Source organism: Chelonia mydas, chromosome 12, assembly GCF_015237465.2.
Source record: "Chelonia mydas isolate rCheMyd1 chromosome 12, rCheMyd1.pri.v2, whole genome shotgun sequence".
Taxonomy (NCBI): Eukaryota; Metazoa; Chordata; order Testudines; family Cheloniidae; genus Chelonia; species Chelonia mydas.
The window spans coordinates 6,491,418-6,518,222 of NC_051252.2; the positions used below are offsets into that span (position 1 = coordinate 6,491,418).

At 46.8% G+C, this 26,805-nt stretch overlaps 1 protein-coding gene across 19 annotated transcripts; it reads right to left on the bottom strand.

The window, feature by feature from the left end:
• Nucleotides 1–1,755: 1,755 nt before the first annotated feature.
• KATNB1 (katanin regulatory subunit B1) lies at nt 1,756–26,349 on the bottom strand. Of its 19 annotated transcripts, XM_043526303.1 has the most exons (22): nt 25,386–25,654; nt 24,540–24,842; nt 23,986–24,143; nt 21,496–21,598; nt 18,012–18,129; nt 15,480–15,580; nt 14,799–14,840; nt 12,966–13,049; nt 11,982–12,097; nt 11,402–11,473; nt 10,999–11,149; nt 9,872–10,059; nt 9,608–9,738; nt 8,700–8,750; nt 8,407–8,483; nt 7,685–7,804; nt 5,944–6,093; nt 5,403–5,479; nt 4,845–4,919; nt 3,930–3,992; nt 3,719–3,835; nt 1,756–3,049 (listed from the first exon to the last, which is right to left on the bottom strand). In XM_043526303.1, the coding sequence occupies exons 4-22, from the start codon at nt 21,496–21,498 to the stop codon at nt 2,917–2,919; spliced, it is 1,869 nt and encodes a 622-aa protein (XP_043382238.1). In that variant the 5' UTR covers nt 21,499–21,598; nt 23,986–24,143; nt 24,540–24,842; nt 25,386–25,654; the 3' UTR covers nt 1,756–2,916. The 19 variants fall into 19 exon arrangements, 18 of the variants coding, with proteins under 18 accessions (XP_043382238.1, XP_043382229.1, XP_043382228.1 ...); XM_043526294.1 differs by lacking the exons at nt 23,986–24,143; nt 25,386–25,654 and adding an exon at nt 26,244–26,261 and having other exon boundaries at nt 21,468–21,598; XM_043526293.1 differs by lacking the exons at nt 23,986–24,143; nt 25,386–25,654 and adding an exon at nt 26,131–26,258 and having other exon boundaries at nt 21,468–21,598.
• Between the last annotated feature and the right edge of the window lie 456 nt (nt 26,350–26,805).

Below are 26,805 nucleotides of genomic sequence, written 5' to 3' on the forward strand. Positions count from 1 at the left end.
AACTTGAAAAATGCTCAGACAGCTGCATCACTCATTTCAACAAAACCCAGACATGGGTGTAGCTTCATAAGACAGCCTGGAATAGAGCACAAAGCAGCAGGGAACAGCAACCACAAAGGGAGGCTGACAGCCAGTGTTTCACAAGTCCCTTCACAGCTCTTGGGTCTCTCTCCAGACTACTCTCCGAAACGTCAGGACAGATTTCACCCTCAGCCCTGCTCTGCTTTTCCTCAGGGGTCGTGATCTGATTTCCACAGCCACCACCGCAGCAGGAAGGGTCTTGCTCTATGACTCCAGAGGTTGAGCCATCATTGACACCTCTTTCCCCATTGCTATTCACACCGAGGCACTGGAGAACTGCTCAGACCATTCTTGTAGGGCCCAGTAAATGCGCAAGACAGACCAGAGGGGGATGAATTTAAGATCACATTGACGGGTGTGGATCAGAGCACTTTCATGGCCATACACCCTTAGAGTGCTTTTATGGCTAGAGAACCTCTCTACCTGTGACCATGATGGAGCAGGTTTCACCAGCAGGCAAGCAAGCAGGATGCCAGTTAATAGGTAACCTTTAAAGAGTTTGTGTGGAGGCCATGCTTAAGGAAGCAAGGAATTGAACCACTGGCTCCAGGCAGTGGCTGTGCAAGCTTCCCACACAGCACTCTGCACTGCACAGCCATCCTGAATGACAAACGCCTGCTGCTCCTTCATAAGCATCATACAGGATTAGAGCACTGAGTCCTCAAGTCATGTCCTCTGCTCCTTGTTACACGCAGGCTTTGCTCCTGGTCTGAGCCCTGGGTCCTCTTCACTCCCTCCTTGCTCTGTGCTTTCTTCCAGACTGCTCATACACTTGGATTCGCCTCTGTCAACCAAGCCCTTCATTTTGCCCTAGAGCGCACCACTGGGGCCTGTAGCTGCCATGCTTTACTCACCCATGGAGTCCCATTGACTGTACTGTCTGCTCCCATGTTTGCAGCATTGGGTCATTAGACTAAATTCTTCAGGGCAGGTAACTGTTAAGTGTTCAAGCACAGCTCACCCACTGTCCACGGCTGTATACACGTCAGCACAACACACTGAACAGGTTACCTCCAGCAAAAGGTAAGAGTTATGGCCCTCTTCAGGCTAAGCAGCAAACGGGGAAGACAGAGGATAAAACACTGATGGGTTTCACTTTTGTTCCCAGCCCTTACATTGCCAAGACGCAGTGCTGGAAAGGCTTGGGTTACTTGATGCTGGTTCCATTGCATTTAGCTTGGGCAGTGAGCGCGTTAACCAGGTTTGGGTTTTGGTTCTTGTACATCATACACCCTGCCTGCAACCCAAGGGAATATTCAGACAAAGTTCCTCATCAAAACCCTAAAGGTGGGACCTTAACTGTGCCACAGGAAAGAAGGAGATCCACGTCAGACATGGGAACTCGTCCATTCAAGGACAAGCTGTGAATGGAGATTTCTTTTAAAGCTTCTAGGATGGAATAAGACAGCGGAGTGAAGATGTCCTGTAAAATCTGAACTAGGCGCTTGCTGGTGCCCTCTCCGAATTCAGGGGCTGCGCCTTGGCCGTGACATGCAAACTGACACGGTTCAGCAGCACCGGACAAGAGGAGACGAGACCGCAGTATGGTTCCCACAGTAAACATTAGTAAGCTGAGCCCTGCTTTCACCACAACGTTCCCAGCAGGACAGAGGGCAGGGCAGGGCAGGGCAGGGCAGGGCTTTGGGTGTTTAGAGACTCAAACGTTTAACACGATTTTCCAAATAAGTTACAAATTTTTAATAAAATTCATTATAAGTTAGTTTCCTGAACAGCAGGCTCCAGCGTATTAATGGTGGGGAGGGAGCCCTCAGCACAGGAGCCTCCTTCCCTACAGGAAAGAAGCAAGAATGGACAAAGGTTCTGACAGTCATTTATTGAAAAATCTCTAAGAGTCCAATGGGTGTAGCAAGAGGTTGGTCTGTGTCCATCTGCCTCTCACCCGCCCACACACTCCCAGCTCAAAACCCTCCCCAAAGGCAAACACATAGGGCAAGTCCTGGCTAAGTTCCATTTACAAACAGATCATGTAGGCCCCATCCCCACCTACTCCTAGTTAGATTTTAACATAACTAAAGCTACACAGCCAAGAGCCACTAACAGGGATCTTAAGCACCCCCGCTATCAGGCAGACCGCAAGACAGCCTCCACTGGAAACAGGGCCTTGAGACTTCAGGTGTGACACCAGCAGGACTAGTGCTGTGCGATATCCTGACTCAAATCCTCTGAAAAAGTTCACCAAGGAAGGGGCTAGTCCCAGATGCCAGTAGAAAAGCACTAGCCATGTCCACGCTCTAGGAAAGGGGCACTCTGCCCAGAGCCAGCTCTTCCGCAGTGCTGCTCTGGCAATACCCAAGCAGAGGGAAGCTCCTGGAAAAGGGATTCCATCGCTCATCTGACTGTGAAGGGAAAAACAGAGCAGGCCTCCAGTTCCAGACTCAAGTGTTCCAGCTGGTCTGATCCACAGCCTCTCCGTGGCTGGAGTAGTCAGGTAACAAGCGGGCTGACGATGAGTATGGGAGTGGGAGACGGCGGAGTGATGGCTGATTCTGAGCCCCACCCCAGGGAGGAGGTCTAGCAGAGAAAGAGCTGGGTAAAAGTTCTATGGAGAGCTGAACTTAAGTTAGCTCCACATAAGAACCAGAGAAAGGAGTTAGCTCTGCTGCAGTCTTCATCCAGCCAGGCCCCTCCCACATGCAGGACAGACACCTCCAAATCAGGTTTTCAATCCAGCTCCTAAGGCACCAGAGGTGGGGCAGGTAGCCAGCGGGGACTTCGGTTCCCTGCTGTGCTCTGGGGAACAAGGATGGACACGGCGTGAGACAGATGGAACTAATTGAACCTGTGTGTTTGCGTGTGTGGAGGCGGAGGCAGCTGTCACTCAAAGACAGCCATGAGGAGGTGAAGCTCACGGAAGGCACTGCCATGGCGGCCACTCAGTCCAGACTTGTTCTTTATGATATTGCTGATATTCTTCAGCTGCTTGTAACACAGTTTGCACTTATGGAGCCTGCAAAGAAAGAAGATGGACAGGGCATGAATCTGCAGCAAGCACTCCCTGCGGTTCCTGGGAATATGTGACGGGGAGGAGGAAGAACGCCTGCCTCTCTGTGGCTCGAAGAGACGGAAATATCAATGGGTTTGTGCGGGTAGATGTTTGGAATTCTATCAGTGCTATGAGCCAACAGCTCTTTTTCTACTTGTTTCCCCGCCCCGAAGGGAGCCAGTTTGCGATGTAAGGAGGTGCCATTTCAACAGAGCCACTTTTCAAAGAAAAACTGCACTTTAAATGAGGAATCTTTTTCATTTTCAGGCTGAAGCCAGTTGTGGGCGGTCACTTAAGGAATACAGCCTTAAAGGACAGTGGCTGTTTGGTATTCACATGCGCTCCCGGAGCAGTGGGACACTGTGCATGTTGGGGGAAGAAAGTAGTAGCCCAAGTGCCTGAATTTGCTTCTCAAGCATGGTCCTTCACCGCCTAATGCCAGGTGCTACCCATGAAGGGGGAGAAATACCCTGCATAGCTTTGCAGCAACCCCTCTAACTCCATGAGCAAGACTGATGGGGCTGGGAGGGCATCCATCCAGCCTCTAACTGTCCAAAGGAAAAATCAGTGTGATGCCATGTCCAGAGGGCTCGTATGGCAGGAGGCGGCGTGGCAGCGGCTAGGGTGCCTTACCTCTCTTCTCTTGTGATGTCCACCCCAACAGACGGTGGTGCAGCAAGAATGTCGGTGATCAGTGGCAGGAATCTCTGGAGAATCAGCTTTAAGGAGGTGCAGCCAGTCTGTACATAACTGACACAAAGACACAGAGGGTCAGATGTCACTTGACTTTCACTCCCATATTTACACCACCTGGCTGGCTGAACGTGTCTTACAGCTCACTCACCAACTTAGTGTCCTGAGGTTGGTGTCCTCAAACAAACCTCCCCAGCCTGCATAAAAGACCCTCCTGGGGAAGAAGGGCTAATAAGAGGAAGGAGAAAGGAAAGCAAAAGCTGGGCCTAAACAGCAGACAAATGATGAAGCAAACTACGCCCACACCCTCAGAGACTCTGACATTTGACCCCTGCTCAGCAACCTGTTCAAGCACAGAAACGTTCTGCCTCAGGACTCAATCTCCATAAAACCCATTAATACTCATGGTTGAAGAGTAAAAGCCGGAAGTTGTTCCTTGAGGGACATCCTGCATTTCTTTACTGTGCGTCTATGAAGTACACAGGATCTTCAAAATGACCCAGAGGCTGCCTCATGACCAGGTCCAGGTCCATCTGGAGCAACTTGCTTCCTTGGTTCCCCGCCTACCTATCCAAGTGCTCCTGTTCTGTGACTAAACATTTCAACCAGTGTCCTACATGCTCAACTCCAATTCATTCCTTTGACTATCTCCTCTCCCAACCGTGGTTATAAATTCCAGGTGGAGTATTCCAAAAAAATCTTTGGTCCAGTCATTGTTTAAAGCCCAACTATTCTGCCTCAACCTTTTCCCTGGCTCTGCCATAGCTACCTTCAATTCAAAATATCTAGAACAATCTGCTGCTCTCAATGTCCCTCTTGTAGTGGGTAACAACTCCCACCCCAAGCAAACTCTATCCTCCACGTTTCTTGGTTTCCCTGTGCTCCTCCTGACCTTTGGCCACTGCACCTCTCTCTTCCAGATGATGTATCTATGCAGAACTGTATCCTACATGGTTTTCTGGTATTTTCTTTACTCATCAGCTGTGTAATACCCAGTGAAACTCATCTAAGAATGCCACTATCCACCTGCTTATCCCCCAGGGAGGTAGCTTCCTGAACACCTCACCTTTCATATTTGCTTTGAAGGAGCTTCTCTATCTGAGGCAGAATTATAGTACACAGATCCAGTTTCCAGAGAGACCTGGAAAGAAAAGAACACACTCCAGGAGAAATGGAGACAAGCCTCAGGGGGCTTTCTGATTCAACACAAATAATGCATTCAGACCCAAAAAAACTCAGCCAGTTCAGCCTGAGCTTTGCTGACTGAGTTCACTCACTCCACCTTGTGATGGAAAGTGGCATAATAGCAGCTCTGGTCATTTCTGGTTGGATTCCTGAAGAACTGGCTGAAGTTCTTCTACAAGACTTTCATTTTCCTGATGAGACATTAACTGCTAACAAGAAGGCACTGCAAGAACTAGTGCCAAAGACCTGATCACTAGTGTTGCAGGCTCAAAGATGTGACTAAAATGCATTTGCTCTTACACTGGTGGCCATATGCCCAATATAGGAGATGAGTGGATGTTAGGATATGTCTAGTCAATATCAGATAAAGCAACCACAGAGCGTAGAAGGTACCTACTGGACACATCCTTACACAGATGCAACAGCTGCAAATACTCACGCCTTCTGGTTGACAATGTTCAGTAGGTCCACTATGACCGAGAGATCATTGATAGCCACAGCAGAGTCCACAGATGTCTGAGACAAGGGGAGAGGAGGTAGAGAAAAGTTAGTGTGAGGCTTACACTAACAGACCCCATGTAATCATTATGAGAATCACTTTCTAAATACCAGGCACAGGGACATGGTAATAGAGTAGAGAAGAGCATGCTGCCACTAGCCACCTTAACACTTAGCAACACACCCACTGATTCACACAAGGGTCCCTATGTAGGAAACAGAGAAGCTCACAGCTACTCTAGTTCCAATTGCAGCCACACTACAGTTCATTCCACATTTCTTTTGAATCATATAAAAAGAATGAAACAGCACACCAAGGTGCAATGGTAGGAACCGATGCTTGGATATCATATCTTCCTGTAATCGGGGGTTCAGAGCTAGTTCTGCGCAAGCTGAGATGGCCTGTCCAATTGCTGTCCTACCTCCACCCCACAGAGTAAGTCTGACCTGTCCCTAAATGCAAGTAAATCCCACTTCCTTGCCTTTATGTCACCAGTGCTCCACATCGCTCGCACAGTGTCCAGGTTCTTGTGGCGGCTGGTGAGCACCACACACATAGTCTCATGGCCCTTACGGATCTGGGACATGGCTTCCTCGTCCACTATCTCGCATTGGCTTTGGTTTTTCACAGCCTGAGGTACAGAGAAAACATCAACTGATTGGTGACAGCAGAACAAGATGCTGTGGTCTGAGACTGTGGGAAGTGGATAAAGAAGAGCCTTCCTAGGTCTAATCCTGCTTCCCTTGGCAGTAGGAATATGGGCTATCCAAGAATGAATCTCTGTGTAATTGAGTCTGACCTTTCTGGCAGCATAAGGACATGGTAAAGAATTCATATTCTCCAAGTTTGGACTTTTGTTCTCAGCAAGTTTTAAGCACAAACTGAACACAGCTAGTGAAAACTAGACCTAGGAAAGAAATGGGATTCTTTCTGGTGGAATTTTTCACAAGAAAAAAGTCTTTATTGACATTTTTCAGCTGGAGAACATTGATTTCCCATAGGAAAGTCCAAAGTGAAAATTTTTAATTAAAATTTGTTTATTCTGTTTCATATTCAAATATTTCAGTTTGTTTCTTTCAAACAGAAAAATGTTTGTTTTAATTTTCAGTGTGTTTCTCCCACCCTCTTCCCTGCACTGGAAAAAAAGGAAGAGAAGGTGGTAAACCTATCTTTCATGCCTTTTTACTAATTAACAGTGGGTGGATTCCCCCCTCACCCCTTTGGCTGTTTCCCAACTCACAAGCCTTAGAAAACAGTTACAAAATGCTGGAAAGGAAGGGGAAAAAAAAAAAGTTTGTTTTGAGACAAACCCCATTTCCAATAAAAAAAATTTCAATCACAACATTTTCAACCAACCCAAGTTAAAAAACCCAACACACACCAAACCGCTCTGTGGATTTAATTAGAGGCTTTAACTAGACTTCTGTCTAAGCCAAGCTGGAAGCTCCCTTTCATCTGATCATGTTTCTAGTTTGGTATCAGAAGAGTGCCTTGGCTTGGGAAGGTCTTTTCCCTTGGGAAATTCTAGGAGCAATCCCTGATTTGGGAGACAAAGGTGAAAGTGAAATAATTTAGAGACAAACTGACACTTGCCGCAATACCTATAAAAAAAACTTGACCGACGTTAGGCAGCTTGTGTGCTGGCTCACTGCCTATCATGCTGACCTGTATTGTCTCACTCTTTCCTTGTGCTCCCGTGTCTCAGGATCCGTCCATTGTCACTTGTCTCCCATTTGGACTGTAAACTCTTTGGGGCAGGGACTTTTTGTTCCGTGTTTGTACAGCAGCTAGCACCATGGGGTCCTGGGCAATCGCAACCAACCAAGAGCTTGTCAGTAGTTAGGGGTGGGAGGGTCCCTTGACTGATAAGGCGTGAGCAGAGGAAGGGCGAGACCTGTGGTGTTCCTCTGAGGCCACATTCAAAGATCTGAAACACAGGCTTATGGAATCTCCCATGGAGCAGTGATTATTTTTCAGTATGAAGAGCCCTATTGCAGGGGTGCCCCACATCCCAACTCTGTCTCACAGGGTTTGTCTGTGTTCTTTTTTTAGCGGTCTGAGCCAAGGCTGAACATAAGAAAATCCTGCAGTATGTGTGGTCAGAGATGGCACCAACACTACCTCAAAACTGAGCACAACCAATCCAGGCCTACGGCACTGCTACCCCTTGCTCCCAAACCACCTGCTTAACTCTCCTGCTTTAGAGCAAGCTAGTTACTTACTGGCAGAAAGTCAGAGGCCTTCAGCCCAATGGGCGCATTCCTGGCTGCAGGAATCACTGATGGCTCTGCTCTGGTCACAGGGGTTGAGGACGCTATTGGTGGCCTCTGAATCAGGCCAGGCTGCAGGAGAAAGTGAAATAGAAGTTACAGCAGCAATACTCTGCCCCAGGTCTCACACGCTCTCCCTCACCCACTTCCTTCTGGAGCAATCTAAAGTTTGCTGGCATGGCAGGCGGGGGGGAGGAGAGAGAGACACTCTCCGAGGCATGTTGTGAGGCTTAATTAACGATTGTGAAGAGCATGGAGATACTCCACTGAAAGGCATTAGGGCCGCCTGAATGTGAATGGAGAAGCCCCATCCTGTGGGACTCAGTTAATCTTCAGATACAAAGAAGCCACGGTCTAAGAATCCCGTGAAATCTGACAGCTGTTTCTCTTCAATGCACACTGGGGCTTTGAGGCGCCAACAGAGACAAGACTAGAAATCTGGAAACAGAATTAAAAGTAGCAGAGTCAAAATCTGCTTGTAAATGAACCCAAACTGGAGATCTGGCTTCGAGCTCTACACCTGGCCCTGCCCAGATCAGTTTTCTCCCTTTCTGGTCTCCACTCACGTGCACTGGAGGGACTGGCATGATTAGCAACATTCCAGAATCTCCAGTGCTTGGAACTCATTGGGAATGGGGGTGTTGAAAGATCCTAATGGCTCACACGGTACATACGTTTTCTTGGTTTGGCAGTGGGGTCTGAATGTCCACGACTTGGCTGGGCTTTGCTGCTTCCTTTATGATGATAGGCTCTGGAGTGAAGGAAGGAAGGGGAAGAGGGAAAAGTCACACTCTATCCCTTTCAGGAGAAGCTTTCAGCAGAGGTTCTATGTAATTCAAGTGTCTGAGTACAAGTCATATATCTCTCTGGACAAGGAGCATCCTGTTGAAACAGCCACCTGCCCCCCCCTCCCCCCCGATTCCCATCCCACCCTCACCCAGCATTCAGATGGACAGTCCCAACTCACCATCCTCGGGAGGGGCTGGGAAGGGCTCACTCTTTGGTGGTGGAGTTCGAGCTACAAGAAGGGGGAAAAAAGAAAGCCAAGGCCACAGATTAGCACAGAGCAGCCTTGGGACTGGTGTAACTCACAACAACTAAGCAGATTAGGACAGTTACTGACATCGAAGACTGGCTTATCTCCTCTAGAGTTTAAATGTTATTGTTGGGTTTCAGCTGAAGGTTTGTAGCCACTGTGGCTGTGAGGAGCAAAACAGACCAATACGTTCCCATAATTCAAAAGGAGCGAAGTGCAGAGTCAGGCAACATGTTCACAAATCAATTAGATTAGTGAAGCAGAAAGACGTATAAAAAGATAAGGGATTATTAATTACACCAGTAAGGAAGTTAATATAACTACTACTACCATCACCACCTTAGACAGCTTAGATAATTTTAACCATTTAGCCCTCTACATGGTCATAGCTGGGCTTTGGAGTAGACACTTAACCACCCACCTTAAATGGGAACCCTTGGAAACTATGGGGTTTGTGCATATGGTGCCTACGGCCATAATTCTAAGTGAAAAGAGATATCTAACAATCCAGTGCTCCGTCTTGATCTGACCAGAAAGGCATCCCGCTCAAGATGGAGCGGTTGGCTTCTGGGCCATACCTCTATATTACAAATGAGAGGCTGCAGTTTGCTTCCCCATATGCTAGTTAGATACAGCCTTCTAGTAAGTTGCCAGTGTAGCCCTTGGTTCAGAGTTCCGTTTTAAAGAATTTTAAATAGAGGTTTTCTGAACTCCCAATAGTCACAGGCTGTGCCAATTAGCCAAAGATCAGTCCTTCCTCCTGGAGCTGATTAATTCTGAAGCCCCCAAACCCTAATCCTTGCTACCACCCGGAAAGCAGAACAGAGTCTGGTACTGACTGATGGAATTCTTGGGCTGGAAGATCTCCTTGTAATCCTCTGGATTCTGGATCTCAGCCTTTGATTCCTTTTCATCCCGGTCATCTTCACTGCTGGGACTGCGCCTCTCGCTCTCTGAGTTGTGCTTCACTCTGCCAACAAGAGAGTCCCAGTCAGGAGCAGACTGGCAGGGTACGTTAGAGAGAAAGAGCACCAAGTTCTCCGCTCCTTCCAATAAAGCATTTGGAATTGTGAAGCACACACCCCCACCGGATTCTTTCTTACCTTTGGGGCTTGCTACAGGTAGTTGATGGCCTGTCATAGATGCGTCGAAGGGAGGACCCTGTGGGGGTGGGCTGAGCCAGAGGCCTATCATCTTTGATCGGTCCATGAAGACCAGAACCAGACTTTGTGACTCTGCTGAGGTCCACAACGAACGAGGAGACTGTACTCTGCGAGACGGAAACCCCTATCTGCCAAGAGCAAGAGTAAGGCAAGTTGTTAGGAGTCCAGTATAATGTTAGCCCCTCTAAGCTGAGGTCCCATGGGCTGGACTTAGGGTTTCTTCTCCTTTAAATCAGTTACATAACTTGTTTTGAATGGCTTCTCTGTGGTGTTATCCCAAAATAGTGACCAGAAGGGCCTTTAGCAGCTGGGAGCGTAAGCAAGGTATGGAAGAATCTACCAGGGAAAGTTACTGAGAATGTGTCAAACGGCATCAATTAACAGATCAGACATTGGTTAAAGCAAGCAGAAAAAGGGCACTATGAGTGTATGCCAAACGGCTGCACTAATGAAAAAGAGAAGCCGCTTGGCATAGGGGCTCGTGAATGAGAGTGGAACTTAGGAAACCTAGATCCAATCCATGGTTCTGTCAGTACTTCACTAAGACTTAAAGCTTGTCATGTCACCTCACCTTCTTATTCTTGCCCTCCCTGTTAGATGGGATAGAAAGGCCACTACTGCTAAGGGTTTTCTTCATGATAGTTGTCTGCATACAGTCGTGCTCTTGGCACTGGGGCTCAAACCTTTCTAGCTAGTACTCTCCATTGGGCCACATGCACATGGTATCAAATAGCCAAGCTCCAGGGTGCAAAAGGGACTAGAGCCCCAACTACCACCCATTTGTTCCTCAGGAAGCCAGACAGACGTGGAGCGGGGTAAGAGGGAGCAGCACGTGGAACTACACAAGCAATGATCCGAGGAGAAAACGATGCTGCCCCATGTTTATCCGTCATTCTGAGACCTGCTGAGGAGCACGGTACCAGCATTAAGACTGACCATGGCCAACTATGAGCTGTGACAGCCTAACACGGCCAGTCTGTAGAAGTCAGAGGCCCAGTAAGCAGCCCAGGGAATATTTATTTGGTATTTCTCAGACTCTTCTCTCCAATTCACTAAGGGGAACTCACCAGCTGGTTGTTGCAGATAGATAAGTCAGCCACTTTTCCCCAGGTCACCAAGACCACATCAAAGCAGCGCTCAGGCTCCCAGCCATACACACGTAGTGAATCCTGGTAGCCACTATACAAGCAGCAGCCATCTGGGTTGAAAAGAACACACCTGGAAAAGGAAAGAGACCAAGATTTATCCAAGACTTTACTAACTCAGATAGTCTTTGAAGGAGACCAGGGCTGAACATCCTACTTCACCAGAACACCAGGGACAAGTGCCATAAGTGCCCTAGAGCTTCAACTTCAGCAGCATGAACTTTCCTTAGCAAAGTGTCCCATTAATGAGAACTCGGCCTTTTAACCAGGCCGAACCCATATGCTAGGTCGCTACCGAACTCACTGTGGTACAAATATAATGTACCTGACAGGAGTGGCCTCTTCTTCAATGCAGCTCACCACTTGAAACTTCTCCAAGTCCCAGAATCTGACTGTCCTGTAAGCACAAAGAATGAAAGGAAAGAATAACCGTAATTCTAGAAAGCCAGAGACCCAGACCGTTATAATAGTATGTGACAGTATTTTCTACTGCAGTTTATTGCTGTGTGCTAATGATGACCCCCCCCAACAGTAGGTAATAACGCTAGAGCAGAATTTGGATCCAGCCACAGATGCAAAAGGAGATGCTTTTATTGGCTCCATAGGTATCTAGCACTGACCCAAAGCCATGGATGACTCAGTGGGGAAAGGCTGCCTGCTGTGGCTGCATTAGTGTTCGACTCAGGTCTAGCTCGTTGATTCCTAGTGCGACAGAAGTTGCGACTAGATTTTGGGAGAACATGGTAGGATCTGCATGGCATCATACCACATCTGCAATCTGCAGTGCAACTGTCCAGTGGTGGGAATGTCTCGCCCCCTACATGAACAGCAATGCTCCCAGGAGGGTGGAGACCACTACAGGAGCAGATGAATAAACATCTTGCTTTTTCTTTCCCTGCATGTACCTGTCAGCGCTGCCGGAGGCCAAGAGGTATTCATTGGGATGAAATTCAACAACGTTTACTGGGCCTGTATGTCCTGTAAACTCGAACATTATCTTCCCAGCCGCCAGATCCCACAGCTGGAAGAAGGAAAGAACAGTCAGGCTCTAGAGAGGATGTGTCTACCCTGGATTGTTCTCCACTGGAAATCTGCTAGCTAGCCCACAAGCCTACCTCTGGCAGGTAATGACCAGGGCCATGTGAGTTCTAATCAGACTGAGGGTTATTTCCAGTTTTGTTTTTATTTGGAGATTTGTCAAAGAACCTCTATCATTGTTGAAGACTGGCAAGAATATACAGTGGCACTAGAGGGGGTTTCAGTAGCTAAAATAAGAGGTTTTTTAAGTCATGATGTGCTATATGTTATTTTACCTGTAGGGTTTAACTTTTCACATCATCTGGTCTTCACTTATAAATCTTGGGTGCAATGACTGACCCGCTCATCTGAACGGAGGTTGAAAATGAAGCCAGCTTCTTGCCCAGAGCCCTCCATACCACAGCAGAAGAAATTGAAGAGTTGCTGCTAGAACAGATACTTTGCTGAATTCTCTCTGCATTCGGCGAGTTGTGTCCCTGACAGCTCTTTGGAAAGTGCACATGCTTAACCATCCAACTGGCTGAGCTTTCATTTTCAGCCTCAGGTTCACCTCACCTGGAAGTCAATGTACCCTCAACCTTTAGAGGCAGGACACTGTCTTGTGTGTTGGACAGTAAGGAATTATATTTCACTTAGCCACATCTCATTTCTGGCTGTTTTGCACTGTTGGATAATGGGGTCCCTGCTCAGAGACTTACCCTATGAAACTAAGGGGCTCGCATCACTGCAAAGTGAGCTGGAGTAGGTGGGGGAGAGAACTGGCAACACAAATTAAAGAACAGTACCCCTGTCCTTCCACATGCCACAAGGAGGAACGGCTCTTGCCACACTCTTGATAATGAACACCATACCTTTACAGTGTGATCATCTGCAGCGGACGCTAACCACTTCCCATCAGGACTAAATCGGAGACACCTAACTGCTTGTGTGTGACCCTAAAAAAATACAACCACATACAGCTTGCAATGGGTTTGCACCTTCATTGTGCCCTTAGGAGGAAATCCTAGCTTCCTCTTTCCATTTTATTCTGTGCTTGTAACAAAATGAAATCAAGTAATGTTTATTACAGTTTGAAAGACTCCACAGTATGGTGGCAAAGCTCACATGGAAGGTCCCTGTGTGATGTTATCTAATTAGAATACGACCATACAAATCATTGTTGCTACATCTGTTATATAACTGCAACGAAACTTATACAAAGTGTGACGCATGGCCAGAAAGGGTTAAGCATCCTGAAGGATAAATGACCCAGATGCAACCTTTAGAGACATGTTAGAAAAGTATACGAATGGTAATTATGGCCATCCCATGTTAGGTAGGCTAGAACTTTGAAACGCAACCTGTATTGTTAGAGAACTGGAGGTGATACTAATCGTATGTGTGTACTTATATCCTGTCAGATGTTAGCCAGATAAACAGACAGTTCCTGTCTATCACTATAGCTATTGATTCAGAGATTAAAAGGACATCTTAACATTAAAATGAACTATAAACATAGTAATATCACTGTATTCATCTCTCTTTGAAATGTATAGCGAATCACCCGCCAATGATGGAAAAAACAGGCAATTGCCTTATGTTAATCCGTATAGCTAATTACCGGAGATGCTTAGGAAATAGATCTATTTCAAAGTATCCACGATTGCCTATTGTTTGCCTAAGGACTCTGAGCTGTCAAGGAAGACCTGGAACTGTATAAGAATGCCTGGGGTCCTGAAACTTTTTATCTCAGATCTGCTTGATGCTTCATGCAGGGGCAGCTTAAGCCAAAAGGCTGAGATCTCCAGTCCTAACCTGGATTCCCCCTGAATATGGATACTGGACTATAATCTATGAACTAATTCTGAAAGAACTCTTTGCATCTACAAAACTCACCATCTCTGCTATGAATCTGATCGCAGAACCGTACTCATGTCTGTATGTATACTGATCTTTTAACCAATACTCTCTTTCTCTTTTTTTTTTTTAAATAAATTTTAGTTTAGTTCATAAAAATTGCCTGTAGTGTGTCTTTGGGTAAGATCTGGAGTATTCATTACCCTGGAAGGTAATGTGTCCAATCCTGTGGGATTAGTAGAACTTTCTTATATGATGAATAAGATTTTCAGTAATCCTCATCATATTTGACTTGGGTGTCTGGGTGGAGGCCTAAGGCTGGGTGGCTTTAAGGGAACTGTGTTATTGGCTTTTGGGTAACCAGTAAGGTATTATAGAAGCTGTTTTGTGCTGGTTTGATAAACATAAGTATTGGAATATCCACCAGCTTTGGGGATTGTTTGCCCCATTTTTTGCAGTTCACCCTAATTGAGTCACTCCAGTATAGCTCCCTGGGACCCCGGTCACACCCTGCAGAACACGAACAATTCATGTCTCCAGCACAAGGGCAATGCATCACTCCACTGCACACTCACTCATGGGATGCTCTGTAAGCACCATTGACACGGACAACACATAGTACATTTACTCTTATGCTAACCATTTCTTGCAGCCTCTCTATTCAATCAGGCTCTGTACAAGTGGTCAGGCTATTCATTATCATTGCATGGACTTCACAGGTCACATCAGTCCAATTTCCAATACCAAGGGATTAATAAATTAATTCTAGGTGATCCCATCTTGATTCCTGCATAAGTCAGAGAGAATCTCTTCTCCCCTCCCCCAAATGATAGTGAAGCACACCTTACCTTGTACCGGAAGACACAGCCTTTTCTTCTTACATCCCAGAGCTACAGGAAAGAGCAACAAAAAACATGCTTAGAACCACAGTTATGAAGGACCCTGAAAGTCATAACAGAATGACAGGTCTCCCTACTACAGAGCCCATAAGTACTGTAGAATGGCTATGGGACAGGTGCCCAGCAGCTAAAGGGGCTGCTAAAACACAAGCCCATGCAAAGTATATTTCTTTACCCCTCTCTCCCCCTGCCCATGTAGGAATGGCCTGGAGTCAAGTTGCAACTTGAAGTGTTCAGAAGAGAGACGGCTGGCAGGACATTTCATACCATGAAAGCTAAATTCTTAGGGCCAAATGCAGACCTGCTATAAGCAGGTGTAGCTCCATTGATTTCAATGTAATCACACTTGCTTACACCAGATTTAATTTGGCATCTAACACCAAGAGGCTTGAGAAATAAACCATAAACCCTAAGAGATGAACCAGACTCCAATTATTAGGATAAATTTCAGCTATAAGAATACAAGCAGGAATTTCACAAGCATCTATGAACACACCTCCTTACACACATGCAACTGATACTTTACAAACCTCCAACAGAACAATCTATTTTGCTGCCAAAACAATCATGGTACTCCGACACACATGCACAGGGGATGAAGAGGGTACTTCCAGAAAAGACTGGCCTTACCTTGATGTTAGTATCCAGGGACCCCGAAGCCACAAAGCTTCCAAAAGGATGGAAATCGAGGCTGCAGATATTTGCCTTGTGACCCATTAATGTACGAAGAACTGGAAAGAAAGTAGCAGCACAGAGAGGGAGGAAAAACCCTATTAGTCAGTGCTAATTTTCCCACAGACAATCCACAAGTCCAGCCATGCTGCTACTTACCATTAAATACACACTGATATTGTATACTGGCCAGTCTGTGCACAGCTTATTCATCTATGTACTGTGACAGATATGGTATTTTTCTGCAATATCTTTTGGAGACCTTACTGAATCAAGTTTAAGGATGTCTGGGGTGCATCATATTAAATAAATGGTTGATGTATTACTGCGGGCTGGGACTGCACGTAATCTCTTTCTAGGTGAGACATGGAATGTGAACCCTAGGAAGTGTTATGAACTTCAGAGGACTATACCAGGGTGGCGAAACTTACTGGCCCTCTGAGTCACATACAACAATCTTCAGACATTCGAGAGCTGGGGTGCACCTGCCAGGGCTTGGGGCTTCTGCCCCACGGCGGCTGCAGTCCCGAGCCCCAGCAGGCCCGCCCTGTGGCAGCTGAAGCCCCGAGCCCCGGCAAGTGATGTTTGGAGGGGGACATGTGGAGTCATGTGCTCCCCCACATTTTTGCCAGGATTTGCTGACCCCACTCAGTCACATGGTGCTGCCGGGCCCCCTCCCTGCACAGCAGCTGCTGGAGCTGTCAAGCTGGGAGCTGTGGCTGTGGGGAGCAGCAGCAGCAGGGAGAGCCACTACTTTTGCAACTGCCTCTTCCCGTGGAACTAAAGCAGCAGCCCCTCCAGGCAGCTCCCCGCTGTTTGCTACTGCTACGCCACAAGGAGCTTACACGTGGGAGCTGCAGGGAGGGGACGCCTGACTCAAGCTGTTGGGGGGCAAACCTTTAAATTCTGCCCCCTCACTCTCAGCAGGCACCAGTCGTCTCTAGCAGAAGCCCCTAGCCCCACCACAGAGCAGAAGCCCCACGCTCCCTCTCCCACTTTGGTAGGCAGAGAATGAGGGGGCGTGAGAGGCTCAGTGAGACACACATTAACTGTAAAAGAGCAGAATGTGGTTCGCAAGCTGTAGTTTGGCCACCCTTGGACTGTACTAAATGATGTGCCAGACAAGAATGGACTTTTGGGACAAACAGTTTGCCTGTGGAGTCGAATACAAATTCCCCATCTCTGTTTATGCAAACACCCAGCCTTTTGAAGTGGTGCCCTGAGGAGGGGACCATTGTCTGCTGATTATCCGTTCCAGGAGTCTCAAGATCAAAGGCTCAAGCTGTATAAAGGAAAGACTGATTTATTCACGGGTGTGCTAGTTTTGAACTAAGGCTGTTTAAACACAGAACCACCCCTTGGTGGGGTTTGAAGGACTTACTCCTCCCAGAGCCCTGGCTGGAGTTGGGGGTGATGTCTGGCACCTATTAGCATGTGTGTAGGTTCTTTTCTTGTTTTTAATACGTTTTCTCTAATGCTTTCATCTTAAGAATAAATGTGCTGGTCTGGAAAGGGCTGATAACTTATAACTGCTAGTAATTAGAGCTGCTCATAGCCTTCGGCAAAATAGCAAAACAGTAACACTCGCCTGCTTAGGTAGTCTGGTTTGCTGGGCATATCACAGTATAGGCAGGGCACTGTACAGCCCGGAAAAACCCCAGTCAGAAGGGGAGAAACACATGGGTCTTCGCCCAAGAGAAGTGACAGCTGAGGAGCTGGGAGCCTACAGTGGGCTCCATGGTCCACCAAGGGCAGAGGAATGCAGGTGCAGTTCCTCTGAATTCTGACACGTACATCACTTCATAGAAATGCTTTTGAGTCGACTTCCGCTAAACAAAGAAACTGCACTAAATGGACTGTTCCAGGGACCCTGCTTTACATGGTAATGCAGTTAGCAAACATTAATGCAAGCCACAAGAAGATACATAGAGGGGAAACAGGAAAAATGTATTTCTTGGCTGAGACGTTTAAGTGACACTTCAATGGCTATTATATTAACTTTGTATCTATAAAATGCGCCCTCAATTGACTAGACTCAAGAGCATGACTTCCACCATCAATGCTCTAATAATGCACCATGTTTCATCTACTGCAGATTCCTGGCAGGTGTCCTACAATGACGACTTGCACATGAACATGACAGAAACGCACAGGCCAAATTCCTAAACATTCAGCCTCTTAAGTCAGGCTCAACATGAGACTATGTACATTCACACAAACCCCATGTGCACATTTATAACTGTTCAAATGTATACGTGCATTATGCAGCTTCAGTAGAACACTCCAAAGCATTCTAACAATACTGGTTTTGAGCTGAAGGAAACACTATCAGTCGATAAGGGCCTATCCAGATTTTTGACCTTCCTAGTCAGGACCTCTCCAGGTCAATGGGGATATGTGGTATAGGGATTTCCCAAAAGTTTGTACCACCCTGCTGTGCTCACACACTGCTGACTTAAATGGAAGACGCAAAGGAGAATGGAAACCTACTTTTGGCAGCTTCCAGATCCCATACTCGAATGGATCCTGATTGGGATCCTGCAACAATGAGTTCTTCATTTGTATTGATCCTCACACTCTCCACTGGTGTTGTATGGCCTGTCAAACTCTGCAAGGAAAGTCAACAGTAGCAGTCAGCAGACTGGAGGTGCAACTCTGAAAAGTCCTATGCGGGCACATGGTATTATCCTGTAACTGGTTTGGCATGCTGTTTTGCAACAGGCAGGACCTCCTAACCGCACAGCCAATTTGGCTGGTCCTCCCTCCTGGCAGCTCTCAGTGTGGTATAACATTCTAAGATGCACTGCCTCCCTCAGCCCCTGCCAAGTACTGCTGGTGTCACTCTGCGTGCATATCCCCCGGGCACTGTATCTCTTGCTGAGGCACTATGAGATAGTTGCCCAGATTTTCTCAGAACGTGCCGATACAAACACGGGTAGTCAAGCAGTAGATGTGGATGTACAAATTAGGTCAGCACATGCATATGCAGTGAAAAATATGCTGTATTGACACAACTACACCAGGTTTGTTGTAAGTGAGTCAGATGACTCTGTCATACAAAACCACAGCTGTCCTTATAGCATAAGCAGGACTATCCGAAAGCCTTCTCACAAGCAAAGAAGTACATGTTACTAGCCAGCGTTGGCTGCCACACCAACAGTGCTACAATAGTACTGCAGCATTAGCTTGATGCAACAGCTACTGCCATGTACACAGTGCCTTTCATCCTCAAGGATCTCAAAGTGCTTACTAACTTGACTGTATAGATATTGTGCAATAAGTAACCATTTAGTTAAAATGCCCGTGCCATAAAACACGTAACATAAAAATAAGGAGTTGTTCCAATAATCAAATTAATATGTGCATAATAATTAGTTAATATGTGCTGTTATAGGTATTTTAGTACCATTAAGTGATGCTTATTATTCCAAATCCAAACTCTTCCTTTATTTGTCCTTAGAATGGCTCCCTTGAATAATTCAATCCAGCTCTCTCCACCCTTCACATTTATTAAGGTAACACCAGGGAGTGACAAGTTAAAAACCACCTGGATCTTTCTGCAGTTTTTGCTTGGGATTGCTTTTCTATAATATTGCAACTGTTAACGTTTTGTGTGCAACAGAGAACTCGGACTCAAATCAGGGGTCACAAAGCTGTAAGTCACTTGCCTCCCCTCTCCCCAAGGGTACTGGGGGTCCTAGAAAATCAAGTACTAAAGGTGAACTTCAAAGCAAACAAAAATCCCATTGAGAACATCTCTATACACCATAAAGCAGTAAAATCACAGCGATTCCCCTGCCCCCATCAAATAAAACCCGTCTTTTGTTTTGTTTTTAAAACAACAACACTAGAAATACTAGGTCCTGACTTCTCTCTCTTCCCTGGAAAACCCAGGCAAATGTGCAGAAGCCTGGATGGTGACATCACAACAGTCCAAATCTAGTGCTGTAGTTCTCTCTGCCCTCAATTGGGGGAGGGTGAAGAGATGCTGAATCTTATGCGCCTGCTGACTAAACTGAAACCAGTGCCCTGGTTTCACACTGCTCTGACATCACCATGCAGATCCTCCAGAGACATTGCAAAAGCCTATGGGAAGGAAACAGCACTGCCAATAAGGGATAGAGATTTCTTGTATCTACTTAGTCCTCGTCACATTTCCTGAGAGATGCCAGTTCAAATGAATGGGTGTTTGTGTGTGTGAAATGAAGTGAAAACTTTCTCCTTCTATCTTTCTCAGCTCAACTCTCCTACCACACCAAGTGTCCCCTACATCCAAATCAAACATCAAAGCAGGATGCAGCACAGATAAATGCTAGCTGCCTTTATAATTGGCATGTACTCAACATCATTTCATATTATTGTGGTAGCTTTACTCTCATTATAGTGCATTTGAACATGCTGCACACAGCTTCTCCCTGCCCAGCTTATGGCCAAATCAGCACAATATCCTGACACAGTTTTATGCAGAGGCAAATGCTGGTCAGCCGTAGATATGATGCAACCGAGAGTGCATCCTGGCCTAGGATGTGCCCCAATTCCAGGGTGCAAATCTCACCACCCTGAATATTAATCTGTAAGACAAGCCTATCCTAAAACTAAGCCTTTAATAGTTTGCAACCCTGTAATAGTTGCATGCTGCAAACAACAGCAAGCCCAATATGTATTGTCTGAGCAAATGCTACGACTGATGTTAAAGGTAGCCAGACATGCTGGATTGCCCTTGTTTTGAAAGACAGTTCCTGTCAGTTACTAACTAGGATTTTGTTCCTTCTTCACTGGAAACAAGACTCTGGTCACCCTGCACTCAGTAGCACTGATGTGCTATGAGCTAATGATATCTTTTCCCCCAACCCCACAGCCACAACTCAGCTGCTCTACAGAGAGAAGTGATGTCTGCCCTCTCACTGAACACGAGACACAAAACCAAGAACTGTGCAGGGGCAGGAGGGCTGCTCTCTCCAAACCCCCCATGTCATGAAGATCTTCAAGTATTCAGTGGGAGACTCCATTACCTGCCCTGGCCTGTCTTCAGTGGGAGGATGAGGAAGGAACCAGTGCAAATGTACCTTTTAAAACCTTTTTGAGTCAAGCCAGTGCTAGACTGGGGGAAGAGAGAGAAGATGGGGTAAAGGAGATGAAGTGGAAAATCAGGAGAAAGGAGAAAAGAAGAGTGACAGATGGAGAGGAACAATAGAATAGGTAACATTTTGGAGAGAAGACTGGAGGAGGAGGGGACAAGCACAAAGAAGAAAAGGTGAGTAAAGGAAAAAGAAGAAATGCCTACAATGGAGAGGGATGAAAGAATTAAGAATTACAAGTTTAATTTGGGGGTGAATTAGAAAACTATGGGGACACAGAAAGAGGGCATCTTATTGCCTGCCCCACATATTCAGCTAACTGTGAACTCCTCCTAAACATTTCTCCTGTTCCTACCACCTCACTGAACGGATATCACTTACTAGAGTGATTTACCTCTGCTCCCCACACAGCTGGTGATCTCCCCAGGATGAATTAATGAATCAAGATACTAGGGTAATAGAAAAATGTACACATTGAAGAAATTAATAATTTCCATTTTTTTTAAATGTCACTCATTTTAGACCCTTGTCATCTTTGAAGGCCACTGTCACATAGTTGGGCCTTAGCAGGGCATGGGAAGAGAGGTATAGCTGGTTCAGAGTCACGTGAACTGAAGGGACAAAGCCACTTTCAAATTGTGTGGGGCTGCTGGACAACATTAGTCCACCAAAGCTACCTTACTATGTTTGTGTCCCAATATAGCTTTGTAGCACTCCAAAGCAGCCGAGAGGGGTTGGTAAAACCTAGCTGGGGATTTATGACATTGCCAGACTCTCTCTGGCTCTAACTATGCAGACCAATTGCCTCCTCCCACAACCTACCCACAAGCAAAAAAAAAAAAAAACAAAAAAAACAGCCAACTCTTACTATGATGCAGTTGGGCTTGTTAACAGACCATATATTGACCCGACAGTCCTCTCCGCCAGTTGCCAGCAGCCGACCTGAACTTTTGCCCAGAACCAGCGAGGACACATTGCTGCTGTGAGCTGTGATCTCTTCTGCACAAGACAAAGCAAACAAACAGTCACAACAAGTATTTGTACGATACACAATTCCTCTCCTGAAAGACTAGTAATCCACCTTCTACAGAAAGACTTCCCAGTTTTCACTGGGCAAACTGCAGTAACCTAGAGTTCAGATAAAAAGCCCCTACTTACTTATCTTGTTTGCACCAGCTCCTCTTGGCCCTATCTGCTATGCTTGGTGACATATGCAATCAACCTTCATCATCCCACTCTAGTCTCAGTGTGGTTCACAGTGACTATCTTATCTTACTAATAGTGACTCAGTAGCTTTTAAAAGGAGAATTTGCTTGGTTCCAGCACACTCCTTACGGAAGCTAGTTCATCATCTGTACCTGTGTGAACTCTCCTGGGCAGATGAAGGGTCTCAGAAGTTGGCATGGTACAAAGCAGCTACCAATCATTTAGAGAAAGGCTCCCTAATATTGTTCTGGACAGTAGCAGAAGTTCACACTGTCCTATCTGAGCCAAACTTGCAGGTTTGCAGCCGCAGGAGCTACCTTGCCGAGAAATTAAGACTCGGCACCTGGGATGGGCGGAGCTCCCTTCTACTTGAATTTTGGCAGAGCCTTTGCCTATATTCTCAGCATGTAACGTAGGTGAAGCAGAGCAATACAGTTAGTTTGGGGGCAGTGACAAAAGATGTCCCTACTGGAGGGATGGACATAGATATGCTTTAGAGGGGTTGAATAAGGAAGTAGAATTAAAAAGGTGTTTTTGTTTTTTTTTTTAAAGTAGCTTTTCATAAAGGCTGGGGGAGAAGATAGCCCCAGGACCCCAGTGGACTCTGGAGACGTCCCCCTATAAACAGCCAGATCTGCATTTGTTTTACATTAAAGGGCACTTTAAAATGCACCCAAATTGTTAAGTTTTTGCCAAATGCATTTACCAATTCTTTAATATCACAGCTAAAAAGTTCTTGTCTTTTAAAGGCAGCTAGATTTGTTTATGAAGTGGTTACGAAACATTTGTAAAAATGCTAGCTAATAACCAATCCAGCCTTCGTTCTGATAATTGGGTGTGAAGCAGCTCACTTTTAATAAGTGACACTAATATTCCAAGACTTCAGAGGGCAGGAACAATTGCATACTCTTTGATCTGATGATCTCAAAGCACGTTACAGAAAGCGAAACCACGTAACTTTCACATAAGCTAGAGAAACATCTTTCATGTTTCAGTTGTAATTAGGTTATTAATTAAATGAGAAAGGGACATTTGCTGAGGATGTACTTGCAGTTTAATGAAAGACTAGTATTGTCATTTAGTAGAATATTGAACCAGAGCATGTGTCAACACATGAAATTCAAAGGCACATACAATACTAGTTACATAAATCCTCCTTTGGTATTAAGGGACGAATAGTGACTATTTAAGATTGGGTGGTGCAAGTGCTGAATGTTGTTGTGAAATGCGAACATTTGCATAGCCTCCCTTTATCTTTTATTAATAATTTTTTACAATTTTTAAGAGTCATTGCTGAAGCATTCAACCCCCTGAATAAATGCCAGATTATAATTTTATGCCAACATTCAAAAACTGGTAGCAGAACCCTCTCTCTCTGAAGTGCTGATTTCCCTAAGCCCACAAACCCTTTCATAAAATGCTCTCTCATTAGCTACTACACATTGGCTCAGCAACCTTTAAGGCCCTAATTATCCCGGCTACACCTCTTTCCTAGCACTTGAATGATTACTACTCTGAAGGCAGAGCTAAAATGAAGTAGGAAATAGTGATATTAAAGATCAACAGCACAGGCATGGTTGCCGAATGAAATGGGATGGAGATTTGAAACGGACCAAGTGCTGTCTTTTCCCATAATCTGTGAACTTCAGCGGGGGGGGGGGGGGGGGGGGGGGGGGGGAGGCGGTGACGGGGAGAGTAAGATAAACATTTTTTCCGATTGTGAAATTATGAACAGAAGAACCAACTGATGCCAGGTATATAGTGCTATACAGCCTTTGATCGTATACACCAGTTAACTCTATTAATATAGTTCTATTAAACATACAGCAACCCAGATGGGCAACATTCTCACTAATCCAGTTCTGGGCCTCAAATACTCAGCCTGGAATGCACATTTGTGGATAATCAACTACTTCCTACTTGTTCTATTGATCTTCTGACATCTCACAAAAAATTTGCAACATCTGCAGGAGAAGCATTTTTCTGTGTTTCTCTTTTTGACATTTAGGAGCTGCTTTGCCACTCTTTTTCTTTGGAGAAAAGATCAATTAAAAATAGAAGTTTACTCCCTCTCGTGAACCTTTTATGGTGAAGCCAGAGACACAATGAAGAGAAGAGGACATAAAGATCTTGTAATGATCCCAGCACCCTTCCTGCAGCGATCCAAGAACCTACTGTACCTATAGCGATGGTAGAGGCAGCAACAGAGAGCAATCCAAAAAGAATATTGACATTAAACAAGTGGAACACTCCAAGGCAGGCTTGGCTTTATAAGCGTTCCAACCTGTTCACCAGCTGTTCTTATATTATATTAGAGAATTAGCAGGTTGTTACAGACCTGAAATTTAGAGAAAAAGAGAGATTTAATGACCAAAAAAACCTCAGACAACAGGAATTGAAGACAGAAAGGAGGATGCCCTATCATCATCGTTGCAAATCCCAAAGGAACGTATCCTCTAGATCAATCTCTAGCTATGTCCTTAAGTCACTCTGGCTGGATGTTCAGAGGATGCCCTATGCCCTTCCACAATTCTCTCTCTGCCCTCCATCCACAAACAGACCCCTGAATTTTAAAAGAGTGCTCTATTGTCACATTAGAAAGGGAGGGGATAGTTCCCTGGGGAAATTTCATTCATACCACAAAATAGAACAAGAGGCCTCTCTCTTCCCCTTCCCCCATTTTCAAATAGAGAAATCTAATGAAGGACAAGAGAACACTATGAAAGACACTCACGCAGCTTCCAAGCTGTCTTGGTGGCAACAGAAGTTGCCATTTCCTTATTCAGTTCTTTTCTGATGGCCACTGAAAAAGTGCCTCCTTTCCTCCCAACAAAGATTCACTTTGCTGAATTGTGTGGGGCTCAACCCCCCAGGACTCAGTTTCTGCTGTTTGATCTGTTCAGACACATTTAGGCAAATGCAATTCCTTTCAAAATTCTTATTCTATTGTATCCAGAACAGTGGCCAGTTTCCTCCAATCAATAGGCCAGATCTTGAGTTCTGACTTAGTCTTGATCCATATCACTGAGCCGTTTGCCTGGAGAAGAGAAAAAAAGAAAGAATCTTAACGTTTATGGCATTGTCCTGCGATACCGCTCAGTCAGTACAGCAGGTGCAAAGTTCAGTGTATAGTTGTAACATTCATCTATTTATTCTGCTTGTAACAGCACCTAGCACAATAGAGTCCTGGTCAATGACTAGGGCTCCTAGGTGCTATGGCCATACAAATAATGAATATTTATTTAATTATTATTAGTGAGGAAGGTCATCAAATCCTGTTCTTCTAGTGTAAGCTAAAGAGTATGGACTGGTTGCGTATATGACCACTTCCCATCTCCCAGCTTTCAACAACAAAAGCAAAACAAGGCTCAATTCAATAAGATTATCACAGGGCTAATCAGGGGTTATTAATACACTAATTATTACAATTAAAATAATTAGAATAGTTCAGTGGCTAGGTCCAGAAGTTGTTTACAAGTCAGTGTAACTAGCACAAGGGAAGAAGCTTACTAGGCAACCACTTATCTTAATAGGTCACCCAAAAGTTTCCCCAGAGATACTGAATCAGGTTCTACTCCACCTTTATGCGGAAGCCACTGCTGTTAAGCCAGTGAGTTTTAAACCCTTGAGTTGTCACTCAGGCTCCGTACAGAAACTGAATGAAGGTGGCAGCTTTTCCAGGTCATTGCTAACATACGATCCGTGCGGCAGAGCCGCATCCACACACGAGTATCTACCCCCTGCCCACCCCGCTCTGGCGAGACTCATAGGCGAGCAGGTTCATAAGACGCCCCGCAGCCACGCGACCCAGGGCGCACGGGGGTGCGGCGCGGCTCCCTCCTCGGGGTGACCCCCCGCGCCAGCCCCTCCACGCCAGCAGCCCCCAGGCCCCGCAGGGGGGGGGGGAGGAGCCACCTTTCCAGCTTCCCCCAGCAGCTCCGCGCCGAGGGGTCCCACAGACGAGCTCCCTCCCCCGCCTCCTCCTTCCGGCCGCGGGAACCGGCACGTGAACACATTCCAGCCCCAACAGCTCCCCGGCAGCCCACCGGGGGAGGCGTCCCCGCCCGGCGGCCTGGGGGAGGGGCGAAGGAGGGTTCCCCCCCCCACACCGGGCCCCCGGCCGGGGGAGGGGAGGAGGGTCCCCCCCGGCCAGCACGCTCTAGGCCCCCCGCCCCCATGAGTGGCACCGGGGCCCGAATCAGAACCGCGCCCCACCCCCCACCGTGGGGCCTGCGAGCCGGGGGGGGGGGAGTTGGACCCTTTCAGCCCCCCCGCCGCAGCCGGCGTGCGGGGACGGACCCGACTCCATTCCCCCCCCCTCCTACCTGCAGCGGCTCCGCGCTCCGCTCCGCCTTCCAGCCCCGACCCCCCACCTGCTCCCATCCCCCACCCTGATTGGCCCCTGCCTGACAACCGGGCCCTCACCCTCACAACAAACCTCGGGCCTGGCCCCGCCCCCACGCGGCCTTCGCCGAATCGCACGCGCCGCCTGCATCCGGGCCCACCCGCTCCGCGGCAGTCCAGCCAATCAGAGCAGCCCATTATCCCCGCCGTTCTTCTGCCGCCCAGCCGCCGCCGCTGGGGTTTCTCGCCCCGCCTCTCCGGGCACATTGACCAATCACCGAACACGAAGTGGGGTCAAAGCCCGCCCACAAGGATGAGCTCTACCAATGACAGATCGGTTGGTCGCCTTAGCAACCGCGGAATTCCTGGCCACTCCCAGCGGGTCTTGCTGGCTGAGCCCCTACTAGGTAACCAATAGGGAAGGAGAGAGAGAGAGCCCCCGAGGGATGGTGTAGCCGTGTCGCCGCCATATTGGCTTCGGGCAGGCAGGTTGGACAGGGCTTATCCTGACTGTTCCGAGGGGAGGGCCCTGAGCCCCGGTGACCCTCCTGTGCCCGGTCATTGCCCCTCCCCCCGGGGCGAGCCTGGGGTAGCGGCCCCTGCCGCGATCTGGAGTCTGCCCCTGGGGCGACTGGCGCGGAGGTGGGGTCGCTGAG